The 12,541-nt window shown below is 37.0% G+C and overlaps 1 protein-coding gene and 1 long non-coding RNA gene across 4 annotated transcripts in view; one reads left to right on the top strand and one right to left on the bottom strand.

Moving 5' to 3' along the window:
* The window catches only part of LOC138738632 (uncharacterized), a 49,943-nt gene that overhangs the window by 5,282 nt on the left and 32,120 nt on the right, over nucleotides 1-12,541 (bottom strand). Inside the window, exon 2 of the long non-coding RNA XR_011341632.1 lies at nucleotides 4,788-4,849. This is a non-coding gene — a long non-coding RNA (uncharacterized lncRNA). The remainder of the gene's footprint in view (nucleotides 1-4,787; nucleotides 4,850-12,541) is intronic.
* igsf3 (immunoglobulin superfamily, member 3) overlaps nucleotides 1-12,541 on the top strand; it is a 132,883-nt gene that overhangs the window by 107,032 nt on the left and 13,310 nt on the right. For all 3 annotated transcript variants that reach the window (XM_069889221.1, XM_069889218.1, XM_069889219.1), the window contains 2 exons: nucleotides 2,146-2,556; nucleotides 11,721-12,143. In XM_069889221.1, the coding sequence (XP_069745322.1) occupies nucleotides 2,146-2,556; nucleotides 11,721-12,143 (834 nt within the window). The remainder of the gene's footprint in view (nucleotides 1-2,145; nucleotides 2,557-11,720; nucleotides 12,144-12,541) is intronic.

The raw sequence follows: 12,541 nt of genomic DNA, 5'->3' as shown, positions 1-12,541 counted from the left end.
TTTCCATGTGGGCCACAGAGACTTCCCAACCCACTGAGATCAGGGTGGGTTTGAGGTTATGTCTCAGCCTCCCAGGTGACCTTGGGTGCAACCAAACTGCCACTGAGGTCAGTGACATTATCTGGCAATCTTTCAATATAAGCAGCTTGGTGATAAGCACGTGGTCGTAGTTCCTATCAGACCTCCACAGAAATTCATACTGATTCAGAAGTGGGTATTTTCTGTCTTCTTGCTGCTTGTTGTCTGAACTGGCACAATCTATGTGGAGGGTGTACCTATGACGTACCTGCCATGTTACGAGCAAAAAGTGGCTTCCAAACTCTTGAACGAGATCGATCTCCAAAAGTTGTTGCTGTTCACTATATGTTACGTCACCAAGCTCTTGCTTCAATAACCCTTCCAGATGTTCTTGGTCAAGTAAGCAAAATTGTGAACATGTGAAAAGTGGGGCTTTGAACTCTTAGCTGTTCAAACAATTGTGTGAAGATATGGATTCAGAACATAGTTGCCTGCTCTACTACACCAACATGTGTTGGCTATCAACAGGAAACATTGTGGTGCAACTGTTTGAACTATGAGAAAAGTTGCAGTTGTTCTTGAAGATGTAAAAAAGTACAAACTATATACTTGCAGTGATTTTTTGTTCTTTAAAAATGCTAATAATAAATTAGATAAAGATTTTTTTCTTACAGAGCTGCCTTTGACTTGAAAATATTGCTCAGTTATTGCCACTAGTGGACCATGACATGCTAGGCTAGAACAAACTTAAATTATTTCATATTTATGCAGGTATTGATATACTATGTGAGAAGTGTAAAATTTTTGAGGCTTCACTGATTTATATTTTTGGGAGTGCCCAAATTTAGAGAGATTTTGGAAAGACATTTTCCAAACTTTATCAATGAGTTTTAAGATTAATATAGAACCTTGTCCGATAATTGCTTTGTTTGGTTTTTCATGTGAACCAGATATACCTCTGTCTGCAACTCAGGGGAAAGTTTTAGCCTTTGTCATGCTGATAGCCAGGCGAGCAATTTTAATGAAATGGAAAGATGACTCTTCACCTACTCTCTTCTTCTTTGGGTTGGCTTCACGGACGAAGATTTATGGAGGGGGTAAATGTCCACGTCAGCTGCAGGCTCATTTGTGGCTGACAAGTCCGATGCGGGACAGGCAGACACGGTTGCAGCGGTTGCAGGGGAAAATTGGTTGGTTGGGGTTGGGTGTTGGGTTTTTCCTCCTTTGCCTTTTGTCAGTGAGGTGGGCTCTGCGGTCTTCTTCAAAGGAGGTTGCTGCCCGCCAAACTGTGAGGAGCCAAGATGCACAGTTTGAGGCGATATCAGCCCACTGGCGGTGGTCAATTTGCCAGGCACCAAGAGATTTCTTTAGGCAGTCCTTGTACCTACTCTATGCAGTGGTTATATGATGTAATATCCTATTTAAGCTTGGAGAAAATTAGGTACAACATTAAAGATAGATAATTTTTAATTTGTAAAGATGTGGGGCCCATTCATAGAATATTATGATTGGAAGAATTAAGAATTTTGAATGATCTGGAGATTCTCTGTCCGATGTCTGGAGGTCACTATCGGATGCACAATTTCCCTTTTTTTTTAAATAAGATAACCTTGATTAGAGGAGGGGGTAGATTAGATCTAGTTTTTAGATTTTTCTTGGTTTGTTCTCTTTTTTTCTTTTTACTAATTTTTATTGAGCTTAACTTGGCAAATACGGGTTTAACGTGGTTATTATAGATTAATTTAATTACTTGTTTTTTATGTGGATCCAGGAACTGTCTAATGTAGTTCCATCAATTTGTTTTTTTATATACTTGTATGTATCACTTGTTATGTGTTTTCCCAAAAATATTGTATGTGTTAAACTCAATAAAAATATTTTAAAAAGAAAACCCGGAAGCCAGATGGGCCTGAGACCAAAAAAGGTTGAGAACCACTGAACTGGGGAGTGGCTCAGGTATAACGTGAAAACCAGATTTGTACCTCAGTCAATCCAAACTTAACCCAAAGATGTAATTTTCCACATAAGCAGCCGACATCATTTGCAGAATTTCATACCATGTTGAATAATAAAATCTAAGCAATCACATTTTCCTATTAATTAAAGTAAAATTTTGTGTATCCACAGAAAACAATTTACAAACAGTCAAGACTGAAAGGAGTATTTCAGTACCAGAGGATGGTCAGTTTCGACTGGATTGCAAGATCAGCAACCGTACCAACTTGGATTCCCAACTATCGGTGACCTGGTTTGCCCAGAAAGGCCTGGAGGCAGATAGATATCCCATTTTCAGCTTGAATCGGAATACTGTTTTTGAGTATGGTGGCACATTGGCTAACAGTATGCGACTGAGAGATAGGCTACAGTTTGAAAAATCTACCAATGATTTGTACAGTTTGAATCTTCAAAAGGCAACCATATCTGACACTGGCAGTTATTACTGTTATGTGGAAGAATGGTTGCTTGATCCTAATAATAGGTGGTATAAACTGGGAGAGGATCAGTCTGGATCGACAGTTGTTACTGTACAACAACCAGGTACTGTTTCAGTTTGGGAGAAGCATGGTTTATTAATTGTGCTTCTTAGAAACATTAGATCACATAACATCAAATAACCACTTCAGAATTTTTAATTTATTTGTATAGTTTAATTTAGCTATTGCTAAAAATTAATTTGGGTAGGAGCAGAGGGCAATGGAAATAGAATTATTTGTCATTTCCACCTCCTATATCCCACACCTCATAGCTCTCGTCACCAGTTGTATGTTATTCAGATATGAAAATAGCTGTCCAACATTCATAGTAGCTCAGTCTAACTTCTAAAACTCCATACCATGGAGCTCAATGGGAATTTATTCAACGAGGAATCAGGTCACCTTCAGAAAGGCACACCTCTGAAGTTCAAATGTCAGTCTGGTTTTCCTTTGAATCAATTCACTGACTTTCTTCTCATAATGAATGGGTGAAAAATCTCCATTTCTGTCTTAAATGTGTAACCCCTTATTCTAAAACTGAGACCCGTAATTCTAGCTGTCTGTGCTAGAATCATTTTCTCAACATTCATCTTGTCAAACCCCCTCAGAATTTTACGTCAGTAAGTTTACTTATCATTCTAAATCCCAGTGAGGGTAGACCTAACCTGTTTAACATTTCTTTCTACTTCCATTCCTTCATCCCAGGAATCAATGTGAGAAACCTCCTTTGCTCTGCACGAAGTGCAAGCACATACTTTCCTAAATGTGGACACTAAAACGGTACAGGTGTGGCCTCAAAAGCCCTGTAAAGTTGCATTAAAATTTCTCTTCTTTTACATTCAATACTCCTTGCAGGAAAGCCAACATTCCATTTACCCTTCCAATTATATTCAGGCAAATCTTGTGTGTTTCATCAGGGTCCTGAGATTTGTTTATGCTGTATCTACTTCTCACTCAAATTAATTATTAATTTTACTTTTTTTTTAAATTTTTCCTTCCCAAGTGGGTGATCTCATTTTTTCAAACAGTATACTCCATCTACCAATCCCCTTCCCTTTTACTTAACCTTTCCACATCCCTTAGCAGCCCTCTCTGAACTTGTTCATCCACCAACCTTTGTATCACTAGCGTATTAAGTTACAATAAACTTCGTCCCTTCATTCAAGATTATAAATAGATGAGGCCCAATCATAATCTGTGCCAATCCTAAAATGACCCGTTTATCCTGACTTCCATTATGCTTAAACAGTATTTATAATTTCTACATAAAACGTGTCTATTAAAGAAGCTCGATCAATGTTGTGAGTTTGCACATTTCCTCAACTCAGGCTATAAGATTGGCCAATGAAATATAGCTATCTATTTTAGACAGTCGGCCAGTGGGAAAAAAACCCTGATTTCTTTTGTCTGTTAATGCAATTCCCTTGAATTCTCTTTGGCTTGGCTTCGCGGACGAAGATTTATGGAGGGGGTAAAAAGTCCACGTCAGCTGCAGGCTCGTTTGTGGCTGACAAGTCCGATGCGGGACAGGCAGACACGATTGCAGCGGTTGCAAGGGAAAATTTGTTGGTTGGGGTTGGGTGTTGGGTTTTTCCTCCTTTGCCTTTTGTCAGTGAGGTGGGCTCTGCGGTCTTCTTCAAAGGAGGTTGCAGCCCGCCAAACTGTGAGGCGCCAAGATGCACGGTTTGAGGCGTTATCAGCCCACTGGCGGTGGTCAATGTGGCAGGCACCAAGAGATTTCTTTAGGCAGTCCTTGTACCTTTTCTTTGGTGCACCTCTGTCACGGTGGCCAGTGGAGAGCTCGCCATATAACACGATCTTGGGAAGGCGATGGTCCTCCATTCTGGAGACGTGACCCATCCAGCGCAGCTGGATCTTCAGCAGCGTGTTAATCAACAAACAAGATTTTAAAAGCGCATATTCAAACAACTCTGTAAAGTTAATACTTTCTTCCTAAAAAAGTGGATAAATAAAAATTTTTTCATGTTATGCAATTGAAAATTGGTGTAACCCAGTCTAAAATATGTTTACAACTATTTCCAGATTAAATAGTGTCAATTAAACCACGCATTTGTGTCGAAAGCCAGTTTTTACTTTAACTTGGATCACATTCCCCTTTGTACACCCATTTTGGGCTCTCCCAGGACATCATGGTCATCCTATAGCACTTCACAGTGAAATCTTCAGGTATGGGAACATTATCATTAAGTCCTTAGGAGATCCAAACAAATTCTAACATGTTGCTGGCCTTCACTCCCCCCATGATATCAGCTTCCCAGATTTCAAGCCACTCACCATTCCAACTTCCTCAGTCCCAGATTACCCAGCGCTGAGCTTTGTCCAGCCTTGATCATAGCCTTGTAAAAAAAAACAGGACAAGGCATTTACGTGCATGTTCCAACATCTGGCTCAATGGCTTCAGTTGCAAAGCATGTGTTCCACTCCATCTGCATCCACTTAGAGTGTATGCGAATTTCTTGCAATCTAAACTATTCACAGACAGTGAATAGTTGAGAAATACTGATGTAGGCAATTTCCCCCATAACACAGTCAAATCTCAAAAACCACCCTATCTGAATGGCATCAGTGTGACTTAGTGCAAATGGAAATTCAATCGTTAATTAGGATCAGCAGAAATCCATTCCATCCAGCAGGCACAATACATTTACTGGTATCTCCTTTAAAAGAAGGGATGGATAGAGCTAGAAGCACAGATTGAATGTTGGTTACAGCACATGATAAATCTGTAGATTTTATAGTAACTCTGGTTACTTACCTTAATCTGTGGCTTTAGATAACAAAGCGCAAAAGTTTGAATGTGAGGGGAAATTCTAGCAGGGCCAATCCCTGTTTTTAATCACATAAACTGTGTAAATTTAAACTAAGTAAAAAAATTGTAATTGTTTTTTTTTTTTTTTTTTTTTTTTTTTTTTTTTTTTTTTTTTTTTATTTTTCACACCATAAATCACAATAGCCATGATATACACTTTTTCTTTTCCACACATTTACAGTGACTTTTTCTCCCTCCCCCCTCCCTCCTCCCAAGCCACCCCCCCATCCCTCCCCCCTCTCATCCATTTTAGTTATACAATCTAGGTTGCATTAATTCAGTTAGACAATGTTGTCATTCAACAAAAATACACCAGAAATTCTACTGAGTCCATTTTTTTCTTCTCTTCTCCTTCCATCAACTTAGGTAATGTTTGTTCCCGGTAGGTTTTCGCTATTGTATTTAATGTAAGGCTCCCATACTTGTTCGAATATTTCAATATTATTTCTTAAACTATATGTTATTTTTTCTAATGGAATACATTTATTCATTTCTATATACCATTGTTGTATTTTCAAATTATCTTCCAATTTCCAGGTTGACATAATACATTTTTTTGCTACAGCTAGGGCTATCTTAACAAATCTTTTTTGTGCATCCTCCAAGTCAATTCCAAATTCTTTATTTTTTATGTTACTTAGGAGAAAGATCTCTGGATTCTTTGGTATATTGTTTTCTGTTATTTTATTTAATATCTGATTGAGATCATCCCAAAATTTTTCTACTCTCTCACATGTCCAGATTGCATGAATTGTTGTTCCCCTTTCTTTTTTACATCGAAAACATCTATCAGATACTGTTGGGTCCCATTTATTTAACTTTTGCGGTGTAATGTATAGTCTGTGTAACCAATTATATTGTATCATACGCAGCCTCGTATTTATTGTATTTCTCATCGTTCCAGAGCATAACTTCTCCCATGTTTCCTTTTTTATCTTTATATTTAAATCTTGTTCCCATTTTTGTTTAGTTTTACCATTTGTTTCCTCATTTTCCTTTTCTTGCAGTTTAATATACATATTTTTTATAAATCTTTTGATTAACATTGTATCTGTAATCACATATTCAAGGTTACTTCCCTCTGGTAAACTCAAGTTGCTTCCTAATTTATCTTTCAAGTAGGATCTCAGTTGGTAATATGCCAGCGCTGTATCTCCCGTTATATTGTACTTATCTCTCATTTGTTCAAAGGATAAGAATCTACTTCCTGAAAAACAATTTTCTATTCTTTTAATCCCTTTTTTTTCCCATTTTCTAAAGGCAAGGTTGTCTATTGTAAAAGGGAGTAGCTTATTTTGCGTCAATATTAGTTTTGGTATTTGGTAATTTATTTTATTTCTTTCTACATGTATCTTCTTCCATATATTGAGGAGATGGTGTAATACTGGAGAAGTTCTATGTTGTACCAATTTTTCGTCCCATTTATATAATATGTGTTCAGGTATCTTTTCCCCTATTTTATCTAATTCTAGTCTCGTCCAGTCTGGTTTTTCCCTTGTTTGATAAAAATCTGATAGGTACCTTAATTGTGCGGCTCTATAATAATTTTTGAAGTTTGGCAATTGTAAGCCTCCTTGTTTATACCATTCTGTTAATTTGTCTAGTGCTATCCTCGGTTTCCCCCCTCTCCATAAAAATCTCCTTATTATTTTCTTTAACTCTTTGAAGAATTTTTCTGTCAGTTGTATTGGCAATGCCTGAAATAAGTATAGTATCCTTGGAAAAATGTTCATTTTAATACAGTTTATCCTTCCTATCAGTGTTAGTGGTAGCTCTTTCCAATGCTCTAAATCGTCCTGTAGTTTTTTCATTAGTGGATTGTAATTGAGTTTATATAATTGGCCTAGATTTTTGTTTATTTGCACACCTAGGTATCTTATTGCCTGCGTTTGCCATCTGAATGGGGATTCCTCCTTAAATTTTGAGAAATCCGCGTTATTCATAGGCATTGCTTCACTTTTATTTACGTTTATCTTGTATCCCGACACTTCTCCATATTCCTTCAATTTCTTATATAGTTCTTTTATTGATAGTTCTGGTTCTGTTAAGTACACTATCACATCATCCGCAAACAGACTGATTTTATATTCCCTGTCTTTTATTTTTATTCCTTTTATATTATTCTCTCTTCTTATCGATTCTGCTAGTGGTTCTATAGCTAGCGCAAACAATAATGGTGATAGTGGGCATCCCTGCCGCGTTGACCTGCTTAAGTTAAATTGCTTTGATACATGTCCATTTACTGTCACTTTCGCTAACGGTCCCTTATATAATGCTTTAATCCAATTAATATACTTCTCCGGTAAACTGAATTTTTGCAATACTTTGAACAAGTAATTCCATTCTACTCTGTCGAAGGCCTTCTCTGCGTCTAAAGCAACTGCTACTGCCGGTGCTTTATTTCCTTCTACTGCATGAATTAAGTTAATAAATTTACAAATATTGTCTGTTGTGCGTCTTTTTTTGATAAATCCAGTTTGGTCTAAATTTACCATTTTCGGTACCTGTTCTGCTAATCTGTTCGCTAATAGTTTAGCTATTATCTTATAATCTGTGTTTAGCAAAGATATTGGTCTATATGACGCTGGTGAGAGTGGATCTTTCCCTTGTTTTAGTATCACTGTAATTATTGCTGTTTTACATGAATCTGGTAAGTTTTGTGTCTCATCAATCTGGTTGATTACATCCAGGAGGGGCGGTATTATTAGGTCTTTAAATGTTTTGTAGAATTCTATTGGGAGTCCATCCTCTCCTGGTGTCTTATTATTTGGTAAATTTTTTATTATCTCTTGTATTTCTACTGTTCCAAATGGTTCTGTTAATTTATTTTGTTCCTCTATTTGTAGTTTTGGTAGTTCAATTTTAGTCAAAAATTCATCTATTTTCCCTTCTTTCCCTTCGTTTTCGGTTCGGTATAATTGTTCATAGAATTCTCTGAAGTTTTCCTTAATTTCTTTTGGATTATATGTAATTTGTTTGTCTTTTTTCCTTGTTGCCAATACCGTTTTCTTAGTTTGCTCTGTCTTAAGCTGCCATGCTAGGATTTTGTGTGTTTTTTCCCCTAGTTCATAATATTTCTGTTTTGTCTTCATTATATTCTTCTCCACCTTATATGTTTGTAATGTTTCATATTTTATTTTTTTATCCGCCAATTCTCTTCTTTTGGTTGTATCTTCCTTTATTGCTAATTTTTTTTCTATGTTTATTATTTCCCTTTCCAACTGCTCTGTTTCCTGATTATAGTCCTTCTTCATCTTGGTTGCATAACTTATTATTTGCCCTCTAATGAATGCTTTCATTGCGTCCCATAGTATAAACTTATCTTCCACTGATTCCGTATTTACTTCAAAGTACATTTTTAATTGTTTTTCAATAAATTCTCTAAAATCCTGTCTTTTAAGTAGCATGGGGTTTAATCTCCATCTATACATTCTTGGAGGGATGTCTTCTAGCTCTATTGCCAATAACAGGGGTGAGTGGTCCGATAATAGTCTAGCTTTATATTCCGTTTTCCTAACTCTCCCTTGTATGTGGGCTGATAACAGGAATAGGTCTATCCTTGAGTATGTTTTATGTCTAGTCGAGTAGTATGAGTATTCCTTTTCTTTTGGGTTTTGTTTCCTCCATATGTCCACAAGTTTCATTTCTTGCATTGATTTAATTATAAATTTGGTTACTTTGTTCTTCCTGTTAATTTTTTTCCCCGTTTTATCCATATTTGGATCCAAATTCAGATTGAAATCCCCTCCTATTAGTATGTTCCCTTGCGTATTAGCTACCTTCAAAAAGATATCTTGCATAAACTTTTGATCTTCTTCGTTAGGTGAATATATATTAAGTAGATTCCAAAGCTCTGAATATATCTGACATTTTATCATAACATATCTCCCTGCTGGATCTATTATTTCCTCTTCTATTTTAAATGGCACATTTTTGCTAATTAATATAGCCACTCCTCTTGCTTTTGAATTATACGATGCTGCTGTTACATGTCCTACCCAATCTCTCTTTAATTTCTTGTGCTCCAATTCAGTTAAATGTGTTTCTTGGACAAATGCTATATCTATTTTTTCCTTTTTCAGTAAATTTAGTAGTTTCTTCCTTTTAATTTGGTTATGTATTCCATTAATATTTAGAGTCATATAGTTCAGCGTAGCCATTTTATATTTTGTTTATCTTCTCTTTCCGTTTTTCCATCATTACCTTTCCTCCTTTTCCATTTCTGTTTTCTTATTTTCAACTCTTTACCAGACAACATTCCTACAACATCCAACATTTTCCTTATTCTCCTATTTCTATCTTCTTTATCCCCAATCTCCCCTTCCCCTCCTGAGTTGCCCTTTATCCCTTGTCGGACAACCACATCTCCCCTCTCCATTTGGATTTGCGAATCCACTCGCAAGCGTCAACTGATTTTGCAGTGACCGCTCTTTTCCCCCCACCCAGCCCCCCCCAGAAAAGATTTCGTTTTTTATATGTCACAAAGGTCACTCTTTTAGTTCCCTCCTTATTCTCTCTATTCCATTACCTTCCCTTATTAATTCTTGTCTATACTTTCTATGTTTTCCTCTAATTACAGATACTTTCACATATGCCCGTTGTCTCTATTCACTCTTATACCTCTTTACCCGCATACATATCAATCGTGGTCATTTTTACCCTCCTTACCCGTCTTCATCCCTCAGTCTATTTTTGTCTTTACCCACATACATATCAATCGTGATAATTTTTGCTCTCATTACCCGTCTTCATCCCTCAGTCTATTTTTGTAATTGTTCTGCAAATTTTCGTGCTTCTTCTGGATCCGAGAATAGTCTGTTTTGTTGTCCTGGAATAAATATTTTCAATACCGCAGGATGCTTCAGTGTAAATTTATATCCTTTCTTCCATAAAATCGCTTTTGCTGCATTGAACTCTTTTCTCTTCTTTAGGAGTTCAAAGCTTATATCTGGATAAATGAAGATTTTTTGCCCTTTATACTCCAGTGGTTTGTTGCCCTCTCTTACTTTTTCCATTGTCTTCTCCAGCACCTTTTCTCTTGTAGTATATCTTAGGAATTTTACTACAATAGATCTTGGTTTTTGTTGTGGTTGTGGTTTAGGGGCCAATGCTCTATGTGCCCTTTCTATTTCCATTTCTTGCTGTAGTTCTGGACATCCTAGGGCCTTAGGGATCCATTCTTTTATAAACTCCCTCATATTCTTGCCTTCTACATCTTCCTTAAGGCCCACTATCTTTATGTTATTTCTTCTGTTATAATTTTCCATTATATCTATTTTTTGGGCTAGTAATTCTTGTGTCTCTTTAGTTTTTTTATTAGATTCCTCCAATTTCTTTTTTAAGTCTTCTACCTCCATTTCTGCTGCTATTGCCCGTTCTTCCATCTTGTCCATTTTTTTCCCCATTTCTGTTAAGGTCATATCCATTTTATTTATTTTCTTTTCTGTGTTGTTTATTCTTCTTCTTAAATCATTGAATTCCTGTGTTTGCCATTCTTTAAATGACTCCATGTATCCTCTAACAAGAGCAAGTACCTCCTTTACCTTGCCTATCTTTTCTTCTTCTATTTCCCTGTACTCTTCCTCTTCTTCTTCCTCTAGGTTGACCATCTGTTGTTTCTTTGCTGCCCTTTCCTCCTCTTCTTTCTTGTTTCCATTGTCTTCTGTGGTGTCTTCTTGCTGCAGGTGTTCTGCAGCTGTCGTTGCCGGCTGTGGAGATCGACTCCCCAGCTGGTCCCCCCTCCCGTCGGTGTGTTTTTTTGTATGCGCATCGCGCATGCGCGAGGAGTCGCGCATGCGCGGTTGCGCACTTTTACTCGGCTCTGTGAGCCATTGTTGTAGTTCTCTTTCTACCGACCTGAGGTAATGGGGTCTTCTCTCCACAGCGGGCCTCTTCGGACAGGTAAGGCCTTCACCTTTTTCCTCCGTTGTCTTCTCTTCCTCTCTTCTTTCCGTTGATTTTGATTTTTCTCCTTTTGTCTCCATCTTCTTTCCACCTTTATATTCACTTTTCTTTAACTTGTATTTCTGTGCCTTTGTATTTTCTCTCGTTTTTCCCGACTTTTCTGGAGAGGGCTGGAGTTCACCGTCCGGCCACTACTCCATCACGTGACTCCTCTCAAAAAATTGTAATTGTTGAGTACAGTTATACAGTAACAATCTGGTTAAATTGGTGCCCTTACTGCATTGATTATCTTAATATGGGCAGTGATGTTGAAAGAAAGGAGATTGTTCCACCACTTACCTGCCTGTGGTTCTGAAAACCACCGTAGTATAGTTCTGCATCGACATCGTTAGATTGGAAAATTTATTTTATAGATGGATAAAGAGGAAATTACCTGTACTGATTTTTAAACGTTAAAATGTGCTCTCTCTTTTTGTTTTTGATTTCACAAACAGAATTTAAAATGCAATTGGACAAAACAGAATTGAATATCAGTGTATCAGAAAAGGATCTGTTCCAGCTCAGCTGCAATGTAACCCAACAAACACAAGATCATTCCCAATTTGCAGTATCTTGGTTTGCTTGGAAACTCAAAGAAGATACTGATGGAATTGTTAAGGAAACTATTTTAAAAGTTGATCACAATTCAGTGTTCGGATTTGATGCCTTGATGGATGGTGCTAAGGGAATGAAGGACAGATTGCAGTTTGAGAGACCTTCCAATGGATTGTTCACCTTGACAATACAAAACTCCGACAAAGATGACACTGGAAATTATTACTGCAATGTAGAAGAGTGGATTCAAAATGCCAACAACATCTGGTACAAACTGGGAGAGGACGAGTCTGGGCTGGTCACTGTCACTGTACAGAGCAAAGGTAAATAATATAGAAACATGGAATGATATAGCTGAGGAGAAGGATACTTGGCTTATAATGTCCAGAGTAACTCACTTGTTTGTAATTCCATTTTCTATCACATCTGCAGGCAGTTCATTCCAGATTTCAAACACAAGCTGTGTTAGAGTTTTCCCCCAGATTCCAATTGACTTTATTTTATAGATGACACATTTATTGTTTTACATTTTCTATCAAATATCCCTTCATCTTTTTCTTTAAGGAAACAATCACAGCCTATCTAATCCATCCTATGTGTTTATGGCCTCTAAATGTCTTACATGTTAACTAGAATTGAACACTCCAATTAATGTTCTCTAAAGGTTTATCTGGACTTCTCTGCTTTAATATTCTATACCTCTTTTGATAAATGCCCAGAA

The sequence above is a fragment of the Narcine bancroftii genome, chromosome 7 (assembly GCF_036971445.1).
Source record: "Narcine bancroftii isolate sNarBan1 chromosome 7, sNarBan1.hap1, whole genome shotgun sequence".
NCBI classification, from domain to species: domain Eukaryota; kingdom Metazoa; phylum Chordata; class Chondrichthyes; order Torpediniformes; family Narcinidae; genus Narcine; species Narcine bancroftii.
This window is presented reverse-complemented; position numbering and strand designations above follow the sequence as displayed.